Here is a 23,762-nt window from a genome sequence, read left to right as displayed (position 1 = left end):
AATGGCCTCGTTTAGTTCAAAAAAAATTTGCAAAAGAATTTAGATTCCCTATTACATCAAATCTTGTGACGTATACGTAGAGTATTAAATAAAAATAAAAATAATAACTAATTATACAGTTTGTCTGTAATTTGCGAGACGAATCTTTTAAACCTAGTTAGTTTATAATTGAACAATATTTATCCTATACAAACAAAAATGCTACAGTCTTCATTTTGTAAAAAAATTTGGAACTAAACAAAGCCTATGTTACGCGTAGCTGTTATTTCTTAAATCTGAAATAATGGTGGATGTTGCATAACGCGCTTATATGAGTTAATGAGTCATATGACTGGGTCAGGGAAAAGTCTATTATTCTACAGAGCATTTCTGCTGCAGCTGTAGGGCGTAGGAAGTTCATCTCTTAGGAGGTTGCTTGGCGTTTGCAACTGTCCCATGCCTCTCCCGTATGGTTCTTCCTACTCTCTCTGTTCTTTAAAGAAATCATTATCACTTTTAATGAGTTAAACAATTTCAAATTTAACCAAATCTATAAACGAATACAGATGTTTATGATATCAAATAAATACTGTTAAATTGATTATAATTACTGGGTCAGGCAAAGTGCATGTTTGCCGACTGGCCTGCCTTTGGCAGGTGGCAAAGGATTTTAGTAGTCGGCAAAGCCCAGTTTTCCTGTAGTGTTAGGGCATGTACAACTCACAGACGAGATGAGTCTGTCTCTAAGCGTCTCGATTTCATCATACAGACGGGTATAAAGACATGTCATACAACTCATAGTCTATCTCATTGTCTGCAAGCTATTTAATACTTTGTATATAGATAAATTTAACATAAATTGATCTTTGTATACCATTGTGTTGCTATTTGATTTAAAATATATCAAGCAATCAAAAAACAGTGGAGCACTAGTGACAAGCATAGACAATGTGACTGACACTAGTGGAGCACTACGCATGGATCCTGATGCCTCTATTCACATTCAGAAAAACGCAGCACATTCTGAAGATAGCATATCAAGTTCACATTCAGAAAAACGCAGCAATTCAGAAGATAGGTTCAAGTTCAAATTCAAAAATAGCAGCACACAGGTTCACTACTAGGCTACTAGCTCACAAAAACAAATTTGGTCATCCAAACCCTAACAGATTATAAACTCGCTCGCAAGAGGAAGCTAGCAAGAATCAACAGTCAAAACGAAAGCAGGCAAAGAATCTCCGGGGACCTGCCCGAGGTGTTGCTCACCCGCGTGGCTCGCGGTGGCCGGGTCGGAGTGGCGGAGCTCGACTGCGCGGCTTGCTGCGGCCGTGGCGGAGCTCACCTGTGCCCAGCCCTTGGCGCAGCGGAGCTCGACCGCGCTTCACGCGACGACCGGGGCAGAGGTCATCACACGCAGCCTGCAGCGCATCTCGCGGCGGCCGCGGCGGAGGTCGACCGCGCGACTCGCAGCGGCAAGGCGCGCAACATCCTCCTACAGGCACTAGATTCTGTATGCACCCGCGCGGGATCCCGCCTCCATCGTCGAGTTGAGAAGACGACTCCTACAACGCAGCTCTTGCCGGCGATTCGGCCTCGGAGCACGGGCCCTCGCTGTCGCCTCATGAGACGACGGGACGACCGTCTCCATGCCGGACAGGGGTCTTTTTTGCAAAAAAACAGCAACACAGAGACGGGTGAAGAGACGGCGTTGTACATGCCCTTAGGAGGTTGCTTGGCGTTTGCAACTGTCCCTTGCCTCTCCCGTATGGTTTTTCCTACTCTCTCTGTTCTTTAAAGAAACAATTATCACTTCTAATGAGTCAAACAATTTCAAATTTAACCAAATCTATAAACGAATACAGATGTTTATGATATCAAATAAATACTGTTAAATTGATTATAATACAATTGGATCAATGTGCTGACTCATTAGATATTTGACTTTTTTTGTTGTGAGACTTTGGGACTGTTGGAACAACAAATTTTGACAATTTGGCATAAAAAATTTATTGGATATCATGTCTTTGGGTTGTGAGACTTTGGGACTGTTGGAAAATATCTTGAACATGTCTTGAAGTCCAGCTCGGAAGCTTTTGGTTCCAAACCTCAACTCTTACAATTCTTGAACTTTTTATGAAATTCTTGAGGATCTTTAAGCAGAAGTTTTTGGGTTGATTTCTTGTGCTTTTCTAGGTGCTATGAGGTTTTGGAAATATGCTTAGGCTTTTCCTCAACCAAATTTTCCATGGGCACCCAATCTCCTTCATTTCAAGAAAATTATGAAAACCCCAGTTTGAGAGTGGGCTTTTGAATTTCCTGATCATGCTTTAATCTTTTTGACTTTATCTGTTGGGGATAGCTTCTAAACATGCTTGACAAGCTTTGGGGAAAGTTTTGGACTGTTCAGAGTTTATTGAATCGAGTTTTGAATTTTCTCTCTTGTTATCGAGGCTGTTTCATGGGCTGTCTCGGAACTTTCAACTTCCACCACAACTTTTGACATTGGAACTTCCGGCATGCATTGGAACTTCTGAGCTTTTGCCGTTCTAAGCTGTTTTTGCTTTCGCTTCATGTTTTGGCTTTCCTAGCACACTGTCCTCTAGATCTATAGTCTCGTCATGGCGATTAGAAATCGATTTTACTACAAGGAAGGCAATTTCAGGGATATTTGGGATATAGGCCAAATCCTCTCTTAGAGAAGAAATTTAATTGACTCCCATTCACCCTCCTCTCTCTCTCTGGTCACCGTTTTCGATCCTTCATATATAGCTAAGGGATTGAATAAAGCTAAAGGTAGGAGAAGAGAAGATGATATAGTAAAATTATTTTTTAATGAGTAAAATACAAATCCGGTCCTTAAACTTTGCATGGGGTGTCACCCCGGTCCATAAACTTTTAAAGTGTGTCATTACTATGCCTAAACTTAATTTGGGTCCCAAACAACCCATTAGCGCCCGATCAGCCATTGTAGTTATGCAATTAGGCCCCCGATCAGCTTATTCATTAGGCGACTACTCCTATTCCCCGATCGATCGTCGAAGTCGCGTGACTGTTCGTGTTCCTCGCGAGTTCGCGACGGCTGTGGCGGCGGCAGCGGCGGCTGCGCTGTGCCTGGCGACCAACGCCGATCAGGCGGAGCAGGAGCCGCGCAAGTTAGGGCCGGGCGACCAACGCCGATCAACCGTTCAACATGGCTGCGCTTCTGCGACGCAAAGGGCAACCGCCGCCCGTGTACTGTGAGCTCCGTTCCTCTACATCTCTATTCTCCCTTTTCTGATCATGTTCATTCAATGTATGATGTGTTAGAGGACTAGGTGGATCAGTATGGACAACAACTGTTTCATTGAATGTATGCCTGTGTCCATGATTTTTTTTGTTAGGGTTTTGATTGTTGGTTTCTGTGTAAAAACGATTTCTGCACTGCAATAGTTGTTTCTGTGCTCATTTTTGTGTTGACAACGTAGGTGAAGGTGGAGGTCAGTTCAGTGTAGAGGTTCACCATGGTGGAATTTTTGTTGGCAGTGGCAATCTCAGAAGCTATGTTGATGAAAAAATTGATTTTTTTGATGAATTGGAGGTAGAGACTTGGTCCTTTCTATGGTTTGATGATTTTGTGCAACAATTAGGCTACAAAAAGGATGACAAGATTAGATTTCACTGGTTGTTACCTGGGCTGCCCTTCCCAGATGGTCTTAGAATCCTCCTTGAAGACAAAGACACCAATGCCATGGCTGATATTGTGCACAAGGTTACAAACTTTGTAGTGTACTTTAATCATGTTAACACTGCTACTGGGATTAATTGGGACGATACCACCTGAATCTGTGCTACCGAGCTGCTACTCACTGGATGCTTATAACAGAGCTTATGCCAACAGTATTTGGCCTTGCAAAGATAAGTCACAGTGGGAGAAAATGAATGGACCTGAGGTCCTCCCACCATTCTATGAGAAAAGGGCTGGTAGACCGCCGAAGGCTAGGAAGAAACAAGCGCATGAGGTACCAGGCAGAAACGGACCAAGGTTATCTAAGCATGGTGTGACAATGCATTGCAGCCATTGTTCAGATGGTGGTCATAACAAAGCTGGTTGCAGGCTAAAAAAAATGGGCTTTAATTCAGAAGAAGCAAAGGCTTTAGTTGCTACAACACAAGCCACAACTCAGCTAGAGGCACAAGAAGAGGCAATGAGAGCAGCTGCTGATCAAGTAAATGAAAATGAGACACCAGACGCACTAAACATCTCATCCACGCAGCCACCATCACTTGTAGAAATGACACAAGCTAGCAGTTCTGTTCTTTCTGAAATGCTTGGAGAGGTCAGATTCTTACTCATGTATGACATGGATATTCCACTCATATTTTCTAACTAAAATCATTCACTCATATTTGAAACACAGGAGACACATGAAAGCTCACTGTCACAACCCCAAGGGCCTCTACCGGATCCAATCTTCATCATGTCCAACCAGCCGGTGCAAAGGCCAACTCCACTTACCACAAGCACAGCCGCAGGCAGGGCTGCATTATCCAAGAAGAGATCGTCTACAAGTCAAAAGACTTCTTCCAAGAAAGCCAAGACACCAACAGGCGCATCTTCTAAAACGGGGACATAACATGTGACATGCAGAAGTTGTGTAGTCTGCTAGTTGTCTGCTCAGATTCCTGTTACTCGTAGGCTAAGATTTTGTATCCATTAAGTCTGCTACTTCTGTGCACTGTGTTAACAATTTAAAATGTGTCTGAGGTGTTATGCACTTGGTTAAGATGACATTCATCACTATGAAATGAACTTCAGCTGGGAATTTGCATGTCCCATTCTTTGTTGTTGTCCTTTGTTATCATGTTTGTCTCTAAGAACTTCGGCTGTTGGACAGCAGCTCTGTTCGTCTATTTCAGCTGAGACATACAGTCCAAATGAACGCATGAGTACCTCCTGCTGCTTTGAAAAATGGCTGGACGATCCTCTGTTCATCGGTTCAGGAGACGCTTTTATAAAAAAAAATCAGAAAACGATGATTGAACTCCTCTGTTCATCGGATCAGCAGTCCAGGAGGCAAGGCTCATCGATCCTTTTTATTTGAAACGAAATGAAGTGTGAGTGGGGGGTTTCTGCTTATATGCACAGCCACCTGGCGTGGGCATGACCCATTACATAACAAATTGAGACCCAAATTGAGTTTAGGCATGGTAATGACACACTTTAAAAGTTTATGGACCGGGGTGACACCCCATGCAAAGTTTAAGGACCGGATTTGTATTTTACTCATAACTAAATAACCGTAAATGACACTATGTACATTTGTAAATTTCTTAGTTTTACCATTATTAAACTTAAGGTAAACACAAATGCTATGTGTTACCACGTATACCAAATATACAAGCAGATTTGAGTAGCGTAGTGTAGGTTGTTTATGCTATTGCAGTACCTAAGAGTGGTCCAGAATGTAGATACAAAATGCCGCAACTAATAAGATAAAAAAATAAAAAAATCATGTTGCCACAAAGATGGTGCAATAAGTGTTGATATAATTTAATCTAATTTTACAACTAAATACATAGTAAAACCGCACACATTAAGGTTGAAAACACACATATATATATATAGTAGTAATTCGTAAATTTATCATACCGGAGAGACACTTTAGAGTATCTAAATCGGTACACAGTTAGAAATAAATAAAGAGAGAGTAAAGATATCGGTTTTGATTAGTTGTATCTACTAAATTTACCTACAAAGCTTTTAATACTTATAAAACATATACGATTATAGAGCGTGCTGGGGCATAGATTGATGGGCTAGTGACTGATATTTACAGAATGCATACACACACCATACACCTATGCGCTGAGATCGACGAGAAGTTACCCATACGCCTTTGTTTTCTATAGCTACAATCTACATATTGTTTGCTTTAGTTCCATGGTCATTTGTTACGACCATATTTGCTCTATCTTTTATTTAAAACGTTGTAATAATTGGTTGTGTACATCCCCAGATGTAGAGGCCGGATATTTATATCCTTTATCTAAAAAAAGCTACAATCTACATCACAGGTATATGTTCAAAAATACTAAGTTCAAAAATAAATCCTGAAAAATACTTGAATCTGGATATATATGTTCACTGTAAAAAAAAAGACAACTCATCAGCTGAGTACTTTTGTAGCTTATATCTGTTAAATAGAAAACGCACAAAAATTATTATATATACATAGCTCACTTGCCACTAACCCTTTTCACAAAAGCTGTACATTATAGTCTTTGGATTTTTTTAAAAAAATTTGCAAAATGAGTAGTCTTTGCATACAAGTCTCAGCACAAACCATACATGTATAGTATTATCCATTTCTATTGAACAAATATTATTCATTACCTGGCAGAAAATTTATTACTCCTACCATTCAACAATCAATCACACAGTTGTTGCTTCACCGGTCGGGATCTTGACGTAGTCATCATGGGCCATCACCTCCTTCTCCTTGCTCTCCATGGCTTGGTAGTAGTACACCATCGCTGCGGCGTAGTAGAAGAGCTGCACCAAGCCGCCCAGCAGCGTGTACACGGAGAGCAGAGCCAGTCCCATGGGCATGCTCTTCTTCAAGCACGCGAGCGCCACCGCGTAGAGCGGGGACGGAACCGTCGCCACCAAGTGGACCACGACGACCAGCACGCAGCCTTCTTTCCTCCACACCTTCGTCATCAACCGCCACGCCAGCCTGAGCGCGCTCACGCCGCGGTGGTCCGCGTCGGCCACCGACGCGGCGACGGCGACGAAGAAGACGACGTTGAGGTAGAGGAACGCGAGGAACGGGAGCACGAAGAGGACCGCCATGTAGAGCACCCCCATGTGGCGCATCGCGAGCTGCAGCAGCGCGACGAGGAGGAGCATGCACGCGACGTTGAGGACGCCCACCATGGCCACGGTTATTAGAGGGCCCCTCACGCGACGCCCCTTCATGATCACCTCGGTGAAGAGCTCAGGGAGCGAGTAGCGGTCGCCGGCGTAGGTGGTGGAGGTGGCGAAGAAGGCAATGATCTGTCTGGCGAAGCTTTCTGCAAAGCTGATGATTAGGAGCGTGATGGAGATGACGACAAGCTCCCTGGTTTCCTTTATGATCTCCGCCATGAGTTTGGCGTAATCGGAGCTTGAGGGATCCATGTTCTTGATCTCGTCGAGCTGGTGCAGTATGTCGGCTGTGCGCGGCTGGATGCAGAAGACATTGGTGATTTGGAGAAGGAGGAGGGAAGCGGTTACCAGGAAGAAGACAGGGACGAAGAGCTTGGGGTTCTTGGATGGAAGGAGCAGGGCGTCCTTGAGGAAGGAGAGGCATGACGAGGAGCTTGATTTGGCTTTGGTAGCCATGGCTGCCTGATCGCTTTGATGATCAACCAAATGGTAGCGATGAGGTAGCTGAAGGATAAGGCTTTTAATAATGAAGGAACTGCCAAAGCTGAAGAAAATTTAGATGGCTGTTGCTTGTTGGTGGAGACATATAATGTCACATATGCAGTCTAGTCTACGTGGAAGACTTGGAAAATATGTGCCGTGTAGGCCACTAGCCCACTATAGGGAGTCAATGCAAATACTTTGAAAATAAGCTCACCCTATTGTAGTTTGAAAGTGATGTGTACGGTTTGGAATGGAGCGTTATGATTGGTGCTGCTCACTCCATTTTAATTGTAATTCACTTTTGCTTTGTCCTAAATTAAACTTCTAAATTTTAATCAAGTTATGATAACTCTATAGATAATATAATTTGCACTACCAATATATTTTCCATACAGTATCCAATGAACATTGTAGATGTTGACGCATTTGTAAACTAGATCAAAATTGACATATTTGACTTGGCATAAAACATACTCTCGGTCCATTTTATCTGGCACAAGTTATACAGTCTCCTAAATTAAACTTTGACCATTTATTTTTTTATTTATATTATATTATTTATGCTTATAAATCTAAAATCATTGGATAGATAATTCTTTATAAAAATCTAATCATATAAAGTTTATATTATAATAATTAAAAATTATTAGTCTAATTATTTGTCAAATTTTTAAAAGTTTAAATTTTGATATGCGTGTGTGGTAGATAAAATGGACTGAAGGAGTAACATATGTAGTAGTATTCTCGTAACTAAGTATATATATGGAAATAACAATATCATGTACAAATTTCTTTCATCTCTCTTGTCCGTTTATATATCCATCCCTCACCATCACAGTGTCCCTGCTCGTTCATCCATCTCTCACTCTTTGTTCGTTAATACATCCCTCACTTTCACTGTGCCCCTCTCGTTCATCCATCCCTCACTCTCACGGTGCCCCCTCCTCTCTCTCTCTCTCTCTCTCTCTCTCTCTCTCTCTCTCTCTCTCTCTCTCTCTCTCTCTCTCCATCTGTTCATCCTTTCCCCATATGGCCACACCACTCCCACATGGCCACAACTGTTCTAACATCACTCATTCTGTCATCCCTCACTCCCACCATTGGAAAACATTTGGTGGTGGTGGTGGTGTGTCACACCACTCGTGTGTCACTGGCCTCGTTGTCTAAGCCCATGCACAAATGTATATGGACAGCCATCTACCATTTTTAACCTTGCAAGAGATGCACACAATAGCCATCTATTTAAGCTGAGTCACTCTTCAATAATTTTTCCCTACGAGATTAGTCATTTATTGTACCTAGGATTTATTATGAGACTTAGAATTATTTGATTTAATTGAAATAAGATGAGGTTAAGACAAGTTAAATCCAAAGCTCATTACCATTAACACGGTTGTATCTAGGTGACTGCAATATACGGACATGTTTGTTGGTACTTATCACGAAGGAGACTCCATCATTTTCACATGTTGCCCTCCTAACTTACCTTTCCCTATATTAAGTCAGTCTTACATATACTTACACAGTAAGCAGCAAATATCGTTTTTTTTTTTGCTTGATGGGAGGTTTTGTGTCCCTGTTTTCAAGATGTGGCTGTTTTAAAAACTAGAAATGAAACAACCTTTTTCAATCTATATCTTCATTTTACTGTTTTGTAGGTTAGCTAAAACATGGGATTCAATCCATAGTAATATTTTCATCTCTTTTTCTCTTAATCTTTATACCAGCTTATCACTTTTGCTGATGCGGCACTATATTAAATAATTATAAAACTCTATTGAGATTGGTCTTAGAGCAATTGTAATAAAGGGCTGTTAGACTGACTCCAACAGCACCAACCCAAAACGAAAACCCATTTGATGATTTAGGTCGTATCATGGCAAAAGGTTGAGGACCTAAAATTTACTAGCTCCAACAGCCAACCCAAACCGAGATCCAGAAAGGATGCGGCCCAGCCTGGACTTCCTGACATCCTCATCCACAACTGCAAGCAAGGGGAGCCGCTGGATCCGGCGGCCGAGCTCGCCGCCCCCTTCTTCGATGGCATCTTCCTCCACTACGGCGGCACTTTGCTCCTCAGGCTCCCCTCCTGTCCGCTCCTCCGGCTCCTCCCCACTGCTCCTCCGGCTCCCGTCCTCCCAACCCTGCCCCCATCCTTGGGAAACTCCCTTTCCTGCTTTTGCTGCATGAGCGGCGGCGCCGGCCGCGGCTGCCCCATGCTGCCCGCTGCGCTCCCCTCTGCCCCTGCCTCCAACGAGGGCCTCAGCCTCTGCTACTTCCGGGCGGACAAGGTGCTCTCCATGCCGCTCTCCACCTCCATTCTCCTCCTGCGGCTGGACGACTCCACGACCTCGTCCACCGCAACCGCCTCCTCTGGGTTCGAGAGCTCCGCATCGTTCGCCGACGCCAAGGCAGCTGTCGTCGAGCTGGCTCCGGTCGCCCCTTCCTTCGGTGGTGGGCCTAGCGTTGTGTGAATGGAGACGCAAAGAGATGAAAGGAGGACGCATATTTGTGTTCTGTGTCACACCTGACCCAAAATGGCTCATGTGTTTGCCTGCTCCGTTGGAGCCTGTTTTTTGCCCCTGGAATACTGTGCACGACGTATTTTGGCTATGGGTTGCGTAATGGCTATGCTATTGGAGTCAGTCTTAGCTGGTGGCAGAGAGAGATAAGGGAGAGGATAAATGAAATGTAAGTTCACAACCTACTAATGCATGAGCTCTAAAAAATCTATGAGTAGTATTCTAATAACCAACTATATATTATATAGATAGACTTATAGATGAGCATTATAAATATCTATACATACAACAACCACTACTCCCTTTATCTTTTTCTAACTGTTGTTCTTGTTTTTAAAAATTCAAATATATTCAACCTCGACAAAAATATATATAGGAAAAAATATATTTATAACATATAATATAATAAACTTATTTAAAGATACAAATGTTGATAATATTTTAACAAATGTAGATAAATTTAAGAAAATTTGATCAACACGAATACTAGAGCTACATAGATAAAAAGGGTCGAGGGAGTATGCTTTTATACTGTCTCCAACAACGAATGCAAAAGGCTATGCACCTAAAATGCCTAGTGTACAGTGAAAAAAATGCCCTCCAACAAAGAAACGCAATGCAAGCACCCATTTTGCGTCGGAGGTGAGAGGGAACCCAAAATTGCATCGCTCTCTCTCCTCGACCCAAATTTGTGCCATCGACAATGGTGGGCCCGCGATGGGGAGCTGCTGGGGTGACCATGACGGACCCGAGACTGGGAGCTCCGCGTAGAGGCAGCTGCAAGCGCACCTGGAACCTCCGATGGGGGAGGTCGCATCCACATCACCGCTTGTCGGTTCGTGCCACCGCTCGCCGGTCGGATCCGCCCCACCGGTCCCCGCCAATGGCCACACCACCGCCCAGAGGGGATCCACGAGGGGAGGTGGAGGAGAAGGCCGCTGTGGATCTGCTCAAGGGCGGATCTGCTCCAGGAAAGGCCGCGATAGGAAGGGAAGAGGAGGAGGCGGCGGCAGCAGCAGAGTCCAAGCTCAGCGCTCGCAAAAGGAGGAAGGATATCCGCTGCGTCTATTGTTGGAGAGGGAAAGTTATGGGTCTCGTACTTTTTTACTGTGCTTGACCCAAATTGATAAATGCGTCGTTAGTATGGGTTCAGACTATTGGAGACAGTCTTAGCCGTTTGAATTTTAATCAGCACGGCAGCAAGGAAACGAAGGTCCAAGCCAGTGTCGACTGTGCCGGCCAGCTTGTCTGCTTGGTCTGCATCTTCCAGATGTGTCTCAATTACAAGATAAGTTATCTTGATTCTTATCACGAACCTCCATGTGGATTCAACGAAACCCAAGCACAAATCGAGTTTTTCCTAGTATAACAGAAATCGAGTTTAAGAACACTCTGATACAAGAGAAGGTAGTGACTAGTGAGAACAGTTGCGGAGCTTGGCCATGAACAAAGAGGGAGCTAAATACGGCTTAAAATGTGTATGTAGGGAGCAGATTAGAATTTTCTTAGTACTTTAGTCAAATTAAATTAAATATTCTCTCTACCCCAAAAAAAATTAAAAGTTCATGATATGAATCTGGACAAAATATTTGTTTGAATTTATACATAGAGTACATCACTAAAAGCATTTTTAGTCCATGGCCTTGTTTAGATGCGAAAAGATTTTGGTTTTCGCTACTGTAGCACTTTCGTTTGTTTGTGGCAAATATTGTCCAATCATAGACTAACTAGGATCAAAAAATTCGTCTCGCGATTTACAGTTAAACTGTACAATTAGTTTTTATTTTCATCTATATTTAATGCTTCATGCATGTGGCGAAAGATTTGATGTGACAGAGAATTTTAAATTTTTTTTAGTTTTTGGAGTGAAAGCCATATTAAGCTCGGCCATTATTTGGAAGGACGAAAAAGAGAGGGGAAGAGGCTCCCTTCGAGCCGCAGCTCGCTGTCGGTCCGGTGTTTTGATCTCCAAGACTCCAAGGCCGTTTTTGCCGATGCCGGCTTTCCTTTTGTAGTGCAAGGTTGAATGTTCCCATGGCCCAAGTCAAGCCCGGCCTGCAAACTCTGCTACGTGAGAATGGCCCAAAAGACAGTCCACGAACCATGACACGTCCTCTGCTTGCTGTACTACTCAAATGCTTGATGCCAACTTGAGTACAAAGCTGGTGTAAATTCCCTTGGGTCCTCCATGGTCCAAGTACGACTAACATCTTTCTTTACTGTTAGATATATGCTCGTGTGTTATTATTATTAATTGAACACAGTGGTGTGAGCTCCGAGGCATTTGTATGGATGTGGACACGTGGATGAAGTCTTTTTTATAGAACACGCTGTAGACATGTAATGCATTAAGAGTTTAAACAAAAAGTTACAAAATAGGGACGGTAACCACGGTTACCGAAGCCCACCCAAAAGCTACCATTTGCTGCAGAGAACAACAGCAAGACCCAAAAAAAATACTCAGCGACCAGAGCCGCAGCTCGGCACGCTAACCACCACCAGTTAACAAGGAAGTCTAAGAAAAACAGTCTGTGAAGAACAACGAGCAACATGTGGGTCCTAAAACTCTAGCAAAGCCCCAACCTAGAAAGCAAAAACTTCAGCTGCTTGTGGCCAGCAGCACACCACGCTAGAGCCTCATCACGGATACTTGCCTGGAGCTGCTGCACGGAGGCGGTGCGGCCATCAAACATTCTTGAGTTACGCTCCTTCCACAGCGACCACCCGATAAGGAAGACGAGAGAGTCAAAGCCCTTTCTAAGTTGCTTGGGAACGCACTTGCGCTGCATCAACCACCATTCAAGGACAGATTCTTCCCGAACAAGCACGAAGGACTGGAGCTGCACCATGGGAGAGGCAGGCATGCCAGACCTCACGGCTAAAAGAGCAACCTAGGATGATGTGGTGGATAGTTTCGGGCGCCTGATCACACATGATGCAAGAGTTGGAGTCTTGCAGGCCGTGCCTCCATCTTCGGTACGCCGTCCAGCAGCGGTCGTGGAGGACGAGCCAAAAGAAGAATCTCACCCGAGGCGGCGCGGAAGTCTTCCAAATGTGCTTTGCCCCCACCGGAGCGCAGGCGCCGAAGAACAAGACCGAGTAGGCCGACGCCGCGGAGTAGCATTGGTTGGCAGACAACTTCTAGGAGAAGGAATCAGGTTCAGCTGAGAGATGCACCTTATCGATCCGGTTACAAATCCAAGCCACCTCAATCATCATTTGCACTGTAACTGCTCCGCTGATGTGCCTTACCCAATTGTTGATCTGCATCGCTTCTGCCACCGTGCTCCTCAACTTGTGCGGCTGCACAGCCGCAAACACTGTGGGCGCTTGGAACTGCAGGCTGGAGCCATGCATCCATCTATCGGTCCAGAAGAAAGTGGAAGCACCATCCCCCACAGAGAAGGAGGTAGCAACCTGGAACAGAGCAAGCACAGCACGCTCATTTGTTGAAGGGTAGAGGCCCTGAATCCGTTCTTTCTAGACCCATCTTGCACGGAGAGCCATCCCAGCCTTCCTCAAATCAGAAATGCCAAGGCCACCAAGCTCCTTTGGCAAAGACACCACCGGCCAAGCAACTTTACAGCGACCACCCGAAACTTTGTCTGCTCCAGCCCAAATAAAACCTCTCCTCAACTTGTCGATAGTCTCAATTGCCCATGCCAAGAGACACAGCACCATGGACATATGAATAGGAATGGTGGCCAACATTGGAGTGACGAGCGCTGCGCGGCCAGCCGCATTCAGAAGAGTCCCCTTCCAACCAGAGATCCTAGCAGCCACTCTGTCAACAGTCTTCGTATCATAACCGTCTAGGATGCGGACATGTAAGCTTCGAGTGAAGTTTTATTCGTATTCAGATGCCGATTTCGTAAGCAAGGTAAATGATGACATTGGAGTCTCTTTTTATTATGGATTTTAGACTTAGCACGGCTAGCTAGGTAGTGTACATGTTTGGGCGTGTAGTATACGTATTTAATTGGTATGACTTTGGATTTATGGTGCAGAGGAACAATGGCCGGATAGTGTTGGGTAGTGTACTTGTTTGTGCGTATAGTATACGTATTTGGTATGACTTTGGATTTGTGATGTGGAGGAACAATGACCGGATTGTGTATATCTGGAACGAATTAAGCAATTGATAGTAAAAATTAGTGTAAAGCACATTCTCCAACCTTAAGTTGCACATCGGATTACTTGTCTGACTTCTCCATAGATGATCTCCTATTATTAGTAGTATATGTTTTTTTGCTTGTCCCTAGACAGATTATCAATCAATACTTTTAAAGTAGATAGGTGACAAGGGAGGATCTCGTGCATTTGAAGGAAAAAGACGGTGGATTTTGAGTAAATATTTAAAACTTTTATTATTATTTTGATAGAATGAGTAATCTCTACAATCCCTTATATCTTATAATAATATAGGTTGCGTGCCATGGCAATTGCAAGCGGCAGTTTTTTCTGTCCGCTGGGACGATTCCAATCAATACGACGAAGGCACGGCAGGGCCAATGTGCGACCAACCTCCATGGCAATTCTGGTGCTTGCACGAGTACACGGCTTCAGCGGTGGAATCTGTTTGGCCACAGCTCGATTCGCAAGTGTGTCATGACAGGAGAACATTCTTGTTGGACTGAGTACTAGTCACAAGAAGGAGAAGGCGGGAAGGTATGGTCGAAAACAGAATTATGATATAGAAAACAAACACGGTTGGTTTAGAATATTTCTATATTTTAGAAATCAAAGAATGCAAAAAAATAATTAAAAATGATTGTGAAACCAACTGAAATTGATAAATTTTTATGTTTAACAAAATTTAAAAACGGTATCATAATATAGAAAACAAAAACGGTCGATTTCAAATATTTCCGTTATGTTTTCATCCTTATTGCTGGCTATGATAAAGAAGTGGCACTTGGGAAGGCCAAGTCAAACGGTTTAGCCCAGCAAGCGTTATCGAGGGTTGGAATGAGTGACCAGGCCCGGCTCTAGGGGGTGGGCAGGCAGTGCGACCGCCACGGGCCTATGGAGCTAGGGGGCCCAAAATAATATAAATATTTAGTATATATAATTTTTTATTTAGCATGACTAACACATATAAGTCTTTAAAATTCCATTGTAGGTGTCTTCCAGTCTTCCTATTGTATGTAACTTGGAAGCATTAGAGCACAAGCAGCGAAATCAAGAGACTAGAGGACGATTTATTTTCTACCAGCGCCAAACCACCAATGCTTCCTAATTCAGCCATGTTTAGTTCTTAAAAATTTTATTTTTATTTTGGGAATCTTTAGACACATGCATAGAACATTAAATATAGATAAAAAATAAATAATTACATAGTTTATATGTATTTTGCGAGACGAATCTTTTGAGCCTAATTAGTCCATAATTGGACATTAATTTTCAAATGAAATAAAAATGCTACAATAACCAAATCTAAACTTTTTTGTGAACTAAACGAGGCCTTCTTATTCTCTTTCAAATTCCCAAATCCCAAAATCTCCTATCGATTGATCATTGAGGCATCAATGCACATGCAAACATGGAAGCCGAGTCAGCAACGACCGATGCTAGTTGCCAAGTCGCAGACTCACTAGCTCGCTGTGGCACCACCACTACTGCGAGACGATGCAACCAACAACAATGATGGATAGCAGATGTGATCTCATTCAACAGGCTCTTATCTTATTGCTTGCCCAAGGGCCCTCAAATTATAGAGCCGGCCCTATGAGTGATAGAGTCATGTGTAATCAGTGCACAAGAGAATGTTAATTAGGTGCTAGTAGCGTGAGAGAGAGGTAGGAAGGACGAAGAAGAAATTGGTCGGTTGTGTCGGTTGTGTCAGAGAAGAGCGATGCTCGTTGAGTCATTGTAATTTCAATTCCACTGCAATTCGGTGTTAATACTATGTAGACAGTGTCGGTTCCTACTTCTTCGTGCGGTGGCAACATTGGGGGACGCTATTGGATACATGGTCTTCTGGGCGCAAGCTCAGCCCAGTTTGGGCAGTGACACCTCAAGCACCACATTCCGCCTTTGAGATGTCATTGAAGAACCTCATGCTTCATTCTACATTGATGGCACTGGATTCTGGGCGTAAGCCTAGCCTTTGATGCCTTTATCTTTATACATGGCCAACCGGGCTACACGACACGACACAGGAATGAGCATGGCAAGGGACGATAGCTTAGTCATGTCGTGCCACATAGTGTCATTGTGTTGCGGTCTTGGCCTAGGCACACCACGACAACATCTTAGTCGTGCCATGCCGATGAGCACGGCGGCCATCGTGCTAGTGTTGTTCTAGGAACTATCAAAGTTTAGCCCCAAATTCATAGCAAACGCAGATCGAAAGGAACTCAGCAGTCACAAACTGAGAGGGAAATAGATCAATAAATTAAATAAATCAAGTCCATCAAGTATTATGATCAGGTCAAGCTGGGCATGGGCACGATGGGAGCTAGGCTGAGCCGGGCTTTTTAGGGTGATGCCAATGTTGGCCCAACGTGCCTGACCCATTTAGCCAAGTATAGTGCTACCCTTGGCATCACCTACCTTCCTAAAGGCATCACTGAAGAATCACCTACGTCTCGTCGCTTGCTCCCCTACCCCCTTGGCTGCTGGAGCTTGCTTGTCCCACGTATGGTGTCATCGAAATCCGTTGTTCCTTCTATGCCATCGGCTCCTGGTGGAGTTTCTCGTTGTGCCAATGTGTGTCTATGCTCTACTCACAATGGTTTGTGTCTTGTAGCTCTTGACTTTGTCATCATTGTTTGGCTTTCATAGAGAATGCTTTGTCGTTATCATCTCTGGTAGATACTTTTTCGCCATTGTTGTTGGTATCTTATTTGGTAAATGCTTTGCTACCGAGAGTGTCATGATTGTTCCACTTTGTGGATGCTTTGTCGCAGTGGGCGTTTTTGCTTCTTTCTCGACAGATGCTTGGCCATCAGTGAAATCCTTAGCGGATGCTTTGCTACCATTAGCTCTTTGGTCTCCTATCTGGTAGAAATGTTTTGTTGCTGAGAGAGTGTTGGCCCTCTACTTGGCGGATACTTGGGCACCATGGTCGCTTGGTCTTCGCTGGCAGATGCTTTGCCGCCGTTGATGTTGGATGCTCTCTCTAGATACTTTGCTACCATGGCATGTTCACTAGTACATTAATATTGTAGGTCTCTTTTATGCCTATATTTTTAACTATATATTGTAATTAAGTAAATTTAAGACTTATGTTATTTAGTTCTTGTTCACCAAATTGTTAAATGGCTTTTATCGAGCTGCGCACAAAAAAATTTATACGGTGCCCTACGCAGCTGCGCTAAATTCTATATCCATCACTGCATAAGCAACCCCGTTATGGGGCCAGCAAAAACCTCATCGATAGCAATTTGTCTGGTTTTTCTTGCCTCAATTTTTTTGCCGGCAACTTTCGTTGTATAGTGCATGACATGCTAATCTCTTTCATTGGCGATCAAGATCTCAAAAGGAAAAACATCAAGCCATAGTAGTTGTCCATGCCTTTCTCATGCGGATTAAAATAATTACAGGTTGGTCAAAAGCTAGACACAAGTTATAGTGACCCTCCTCTATTTTTAGTTTAAGGGGAGTCCCAATGCTAAAAATCACATGTTTTATGTCAGCTAAATGTGGACACTAATATAGAAACTATTTTTTTAAAACAAAAACCATGGAAAAAAACACCAAACACCAAAGAGCTGCATAAATGACACCAAAAACAATTACAGAGAGAGGAGCCACCCAGGGGTTGACCACACCACCAAGGCACACAAAGAAAGAAGAAGAAAACAAGAGAGAAAAGCTTCACTAACAATTTCATGAACTCTTGTAAGCTGCTTTTTTTTTGCCAAACGGGTCTTTTTTATTACTCATAATTCTTCTTAAATCATGCTCTCACATGCGAATGAGGCCGAATAAAGCTGAAAATAGTAACTTTCACGTCTTCAGCGCACATTTGTGGGTCCTGTGTGGAATCCTGTGAAAGTCTATTTTGTATACGCATAACTGTTTTGCCAAACGGGCCTCCAAAACAGCTTTAGCTTCACCGAGAAAATTGTTCGTGAAACTAAAACTAAAAAAGCAGTTCCACTTGTGAAGTTGAGTTTCCCAAATGGAGCCTAAGATATACAAAATAGCATTCCTATGGATTACCTATCTAGAAAAAAAAGTCCACATCCTAGAGGGATTGGAGTTTTCAAACTAGGCTAGCAAAAAAATTAGATATTTAACTTTTTACCATTATAACGGGGGACACCTCTCCAGATAGCACTCTTACAGTTGCTCATACATATTTGCCATCATTAGTGAAGATTTCATAATTTTAAGCCATTTTTGCATACGTGGCAGGACACCTAGGCATGTCAGCATGCATGTCTGTCAGATGTGAATTGACTTCGTTACCCCTTTCTTCTTCGTCCGTCTCTTCCTCTCGATTAAGCTCCAGCCATGGCCGGCAATGGTCAAGATGTATCTCGGCCTACGCGCCTCTCATCTCTGTCTCTCCCTGCTAGAGCACGTCGATGTCATCAAGCCATAGCGGTGTGGCTGCGTGTGTGGGCACAACGCCACGGACCACCCTCGGCCACAAAGCGAGCACCCACGGGCGTAGCTAGTAGCTGCCCCGCTCGAGCGCCTCCCCTCGCCGACCTTCGCACTCAATGTGCCGCCGGAGCACGTAGCTGCTTCTGCTGCGCGCGCGTGTGCGGGGTTGGTCATGGCAGGTCTGGCCACGGGTGCCCGGCTCGACTCCCCGTGTGTCCACATGCGCCGTCGTGTGGCATGGCACCACGCGCACAGGAAGGCAACTGCAGAAGAGGGCCAGGTGGGCCCTAGGCACCGATCCGCTGCTCCTGGGGGGCGCCGGTAACGGCAGAGGCTGGTGGCGGTGGCGGCCGCGCACGAAGAGATGTGGCGCAGCTCGTCTGTGGCCGGGGATCCACGTCCTCCACCGCTTTGGAAGTAGAGGAGCATGAGCAGGAGGAGGCATGGAACAGCCATGTTTGTCGCTGGTGCCGAGGAGGCCATGCTCCTGCGCGCACTACTACAGAATTTTTGTAAGAGCCAGGGTAATTCCACTGTAAGGGTGGCTGGTGATGTAACTGTCGTTACAGTGGATTTTCCATCAGCACCTGGCTTCTTGATCACGAGCCACCCTTACAAATACTACAGTAAGGGCGGCTGGTAACACGAGCCGCCCTTACAAATGGCTGCATTTATAAAGACTGTTGTTGATCCAACCGTCCTTACTGTGCGATTTGTAAGGGCGGCTCGTGATCTAGCCGCTCTTATTGTGGTATTTCTAAGGGCGGCTGGCAGCCGCCCTTACAAATCACGGCTGTATATATGCTGCACCCTTCTTCCTCCTCGGGTCACTCACTCCAACCCGAGGAGATAAGGTTGGGAGGCCTTGGGCACCTCCTAAAAATTGCTCTAGTGAGGGGGGAGGTTTTGGTCTCAAAAACTATGATGGGAAGCTTGGAAAAGTAAGAAAATGCTATTCCAACACTTTAATTAAAGTTTTTAGTGGTTGGTTAGTGAGTAATTTGAGTTTTGCTTTTCTCTCTCTTCCATAGTGCTTGAGCTTTGTATGGAGCAAATTAGACCCTTGTTCTTAAGCTATTAGTTGGAATTAGTTAGAGATATGAGCTTGCCCTCTTTATTGGTCGATCTTGCTTCATTTTAGTGGTGATATATTTCACTTTATCATGTATGTGTAGATCTAGTTCTAGATCTAGGATTTGCTTTTTAATTTTTTTTATTTATGGTTCATGAAATTAGAATGGTTTGGATATGAAAAATTGTTGGTAAAATAATAATTGTTTCTAATTGTTGACAATGGAACTATATATAAGTTTATTTATATAATTATATTTTTATAATTGTTGCTAATTATTGTTGATTGGTAAAATAATACTTGTTTCTAATTTCTTTTCTAAATATTTAGTTTCATTAATAGCCAACTAATTAATATATAAGTTAATATTTTCACCATTTACAACTTTATAATCAAGAATAGCCAACTAAAGAATTATCCTCTACCATGAGTATAAGTATGTATACACAATTAATCTCTAGTTTGTAGTTTTCTTCATTAATTTATTTTTTATGTATTTTGTATTTTTGTTTTGTTGTTAATTGTTGCAAATTGGTAAAATAATACTTGTTTCTTATTCGTTTTTTAAATATTTAGTTTTATTAATAGCCAACTAAATAATTATCCTCTACCATGAGTATATACACAATTAATGTCTACTTTGTATTTTTCTTTATTAGTTTATTTTGTTTTATGTATTTTGTATTTTTATTTTGTTTTAAAAGACGGAGTACAGGAACTCTTGGATGTATGGTTGGTCAAGGATTGATGAAGGTTTTGGCGATGAGGTGGATAAATTTATTGAAGCCACAGAGAAGCATGCATTAACATTGACACATTATAAGGATATAATTATTTGTCCCTGCAAAGATTGCAAGAATCTTATGGCATTTGTAGATCTGAATACCATTAGATCACATCTGATTATGCGAGTAACACTAGTGCCTACACGAGATCTGAATACCATTGCGGATATTACATATGTTGCATGATGAGTAACACTAGTGCCTACACGAGACACCCCAATCTGGTTAGTTTCACACTTTGTTCCCTCATAGTATGAAAACTTAGCTTATGTTATGAAATTTAGTTTCCTCATGTTATAAAATCTTAAACTTGTTCTCCTATAGTGGAAAGAATATAAAGACAAGCGAAGGAACCTAATCAAGGAGGATGAACTCATAGGGCTCGTCGGCGACCTTTGCAACTTCATCATTGACGAGATTGTTGATTCTAGAGGCGCTTATCATGATGTAAGGTCCGACTTAGGCTCCAATCCACTTCACCAACACCTGCGTGAGACACACAGGCTCTGTCTTGGACGTTGATAACAATCTAGACTAAGATGCATATGGACTTGTAGGAATATTTGAACTTGTGAATTATGGTTATGTAATAGACTTTGCGATGAATTAGACATGTAATTTGTGGTTTATATTGTTCTTGTGTGGTTGTGGATGAATATATATATATATATATATATATATATATATATGTGTGTGTGTGTGTGTGTGTGTGTGTGTGTGTGGTGGTCAGATTTGAATTATATATTACGTGCTCTAGTCATATTTGAATTCAGATTTAAATTTTTTTTGCTGAAAAACAGGCTGTAGATTGAACCGCCCCTACAAATTATCACTTTAGGGGCGGATGGTGTCTCAGCCGCCCTTAGAAATACTATTTGTAAGGGGGGCTGGATCACCAGCCGCCCTTAGAAAATACTATTTGTAAGGGAGGTTGGGTCACCAGCCGCCCTTACATATGGTATTTCTAAGGGCGGCTGGGGCACCCGCCCTTACAAATGTTTTATTTGTAAGTGCGAGACCGGAGGAGCGGCTGGGCCAGCCGCTCTTATAGAGGGTTTCTAGCCGCCCCTACAAACCAATTCTGTAGTAGTGGCGTGCTCTAGGTGCCGCCATGTCCGTCGCCGTCGTAGGGCATGGCCGTGGACGTGCGAGCCATGGCCCCCGCTGCCTCGCGCCCAACTTCCCCTATGCCCGTCAGCTGCCACCATGGACCTCATTGTTGGCCATGGCTGGAGCTCAAGCAAGGAAGGGATAGAGAAAGAAGAAATAGATCAGGAGCAAAATTGTCATTTCACGTGGCCGGTCCATACTGTCAGGTCGAGTTAGCTTGTCATATCAACGAAAATGGTAAGAATATAGCAAATGTGCTCTTTCTCTAATGGTAAATATTTATATGAGTAATTGTAAGAGTGATATCTAAGGAGGTGTCCTCTTATTACGATAGTAAAAAGTTAAATATCCCAAGAAAATTGATCTTCGTGCTTTTTTTTTTCTGTCGCTCCCGGTCTCGACCTCCCCCTATATATCTAGGACGTGGAGTATATATATTGGTGCGCGCATGTGTACTCCGGCCAGCTATTCCATGGGGAGCCTGAATGCCTGAAAGCTTTTGGCGCGAAGCAACAAAGTGTATACTCCGTGTCTGGGCTATGGCAGGAAGCAACGGCACTCTGCTGATCGCATTCCGCATCGTCCTCTTCTGCGCCCTCGCCTCCGCGGCCACCACCTTGCTGCTCCCTCTCATCACAAGGCCATGCGCCTCCTCCCTGTCAAGAACCATCCTCGCCGCCACCGCCCTCGACCCTCACCTCATCTCCTGCGCCGACGACGGCTCCAAGTCCAATGCCGAGCTGTCTGAAGGCGACGGAGGCAACAAGCCGGCCGGTAGCGGCGGCAGGCCCATAGTCACGGACCTGCTGTCGTGCGGCGAGCCCGACCTCCCATCCCACGCGCTCCCGCCGTTCCGCTGCTGCCCGCCGACACCGCCGTCCGGCACTCCTATCGCCAACTTCACGTTCCCCGACCCAGGCGAGCCGCTCCGGACGCGGCGGCCGGCGCACGAGTCCGGCTCCGGCAGCGGCACGGACAACAGCGTCGTCGCCAGGTACGCGCGCGCGGTGGCGCTGATGAAGGCGCTGCCGGAGTCGGACCCGCGCAGCTTCTACCAGCAGGCCAACGTCCACTGCGCCTACTGCGCCGCCGCGTACCGGCAGGCGGGGCGACCGGAGCTGCCCCTGCAGATCCACTACTCGTGGCTCTTCTTCCCGTTCCACCGCGCCTACCTCTACTTCTTCGAGCGCGTCGCGGCGAGGCTCCTGGGCGACCCCGGCTTCGCCGTGCCGTTCTGGAGCTGGGACGTGCCGGAGGGGATGCGGGTGCCGCCGGAGTTCGCCGACGCCGCGTCCCCGCTGTACGACCCCATGAGGAACCCGGACCACGCGCCGCCGAGACTCGTCGACCTCGACTTCTCGTACGTGGACAGGAATTGCACCGACGAGCAGCAAATCCAGCTCAACCTCCGCATCATGTATAAACAGATGGTCACCAACGCGCCGCTGCCGTCGCTCTTCCACGGGCAGCCGTACCGCGCCGGCGACCGGGCGATGCCCGGAGCAGGGACGGTGGAGCTGAGCCCGCACAACGTAATCCACCGATGGTCCGGCGACCTCTCGCGGGCCAACCACGAGAACATGGGCGCCTACTACTCCGCCGCCCGCGACCCCATCTTCTACCCGCACCACGCCAACTCCGACCGCCTCTGGGAGGTCTGGCGCGGCGTCGGCGGCGGCCACGCGGACTTCACGGACCCCGACTGGCTCGACTCGTCGTTCCTGTTCTACGACGAGGACGCCCGGCTCGTGCGAGTCACCGTCCGCGACATGCTCGACGTCGGGAGGCTCCGGTACGCGTACGCCGAGGTCGGCCTGCCGTGGCTCAGCGCGCGGCCGCCCGTCGTCGCCGACGTGAACCGCGGAAGAGGCGGCCCGACGCACCTGAAGTCCGTCCGCTTCCCGGTGTCGCTCGATGCTGCGGTGACCGCGGCGGTGAGCCGGCGGCGGCAGGGAAAGCCACGAGGGCAGCGGGAGGAGGAGGTGCTGGTGGTCGACGGCATCGAAGCCGACGGCGCGGACTTCGTCAAGTTCGACGTGTACGTGAACGCGGTGGATCACGAGAAGGTCGGCCCCGGCGGACGGGAAATGGCTGGAAGCTTTGTGTCCCTGAAGCACCCCGGCGAGGTGGTGGTGCAGACCAGCATGAGGGTGGCGCTGAAGGAGATCCTGGAGGACCTGGGCGCCGAGGGAGACGACAGCGTCACGGTGACGTTGGTGCCCGTGGAGGGGAGGGTCAGGATCGGAGGCCTCAGAATAGTGTACATGACGGAGTGAGGTTTACAGTACAACACACACGAGGTGCACGCGTTACGTTGACGGGCATTTTGAATTGTTCCGCTGAAT

General features: G+C 45.2%; 2 protein-coding genes across 2 annotated transcripts; one reads left to right on the top strand and one right to left on the bottom strand.

Annotated features, from left to right (window-relative positions):
- LOC8067653 lies at nucleotides 6,178-7,460 on the bottom strand. The gene has a single exon (XM_002437241.2). The coding sequence runs from the start codon at nucleotides 7,340-7,342 to the stop codon at nucleotides 6,392-6,394; it is 951 nt and encodes a 316-aa protein (XP_002437286.1). The 5' UTR covers nucleotides 7,343-7,460; the 3' UTR covers nucleotides 6,178-6,391.
- On the top strand, nucleotides 21,828-23,711 carry LOC8067652 (polyphenol oxidase, chloroplastic). Its single transcript, XM_002438636.2, has one exon. The coding sequence runs from the start codon at nucleotides 21,903-21,905 to the stop codon at nucleotides 23,691-23,693; it is 1,791 nt and encodes a 596-aa protein (XP_002438681.1). The 5' UTR covers nucleotides 21,828-21,902; the 3' UTR covers nucleotides 23,694-23,711.

This window comes from Sorghum bicolor, chromosome 10 (genome assembly GCF_000003195.3).
Source record: "Sorghum bicolor cultivar BTx623 chromosome 10, Sorghum_bicolor_NCBIv3, whole genome shotgun sequence".
NCBI classification, from domain to species: domain Eukaryota; kingdom Viridiplantae; phylum Streptophyta; class Magnoliopsida; order Poales; family Poaceae; genus Sorghum; species Sorghum bicolor.
This window is presented reverse-complemented; position numbering and strand designations above follow the sequence as displayed.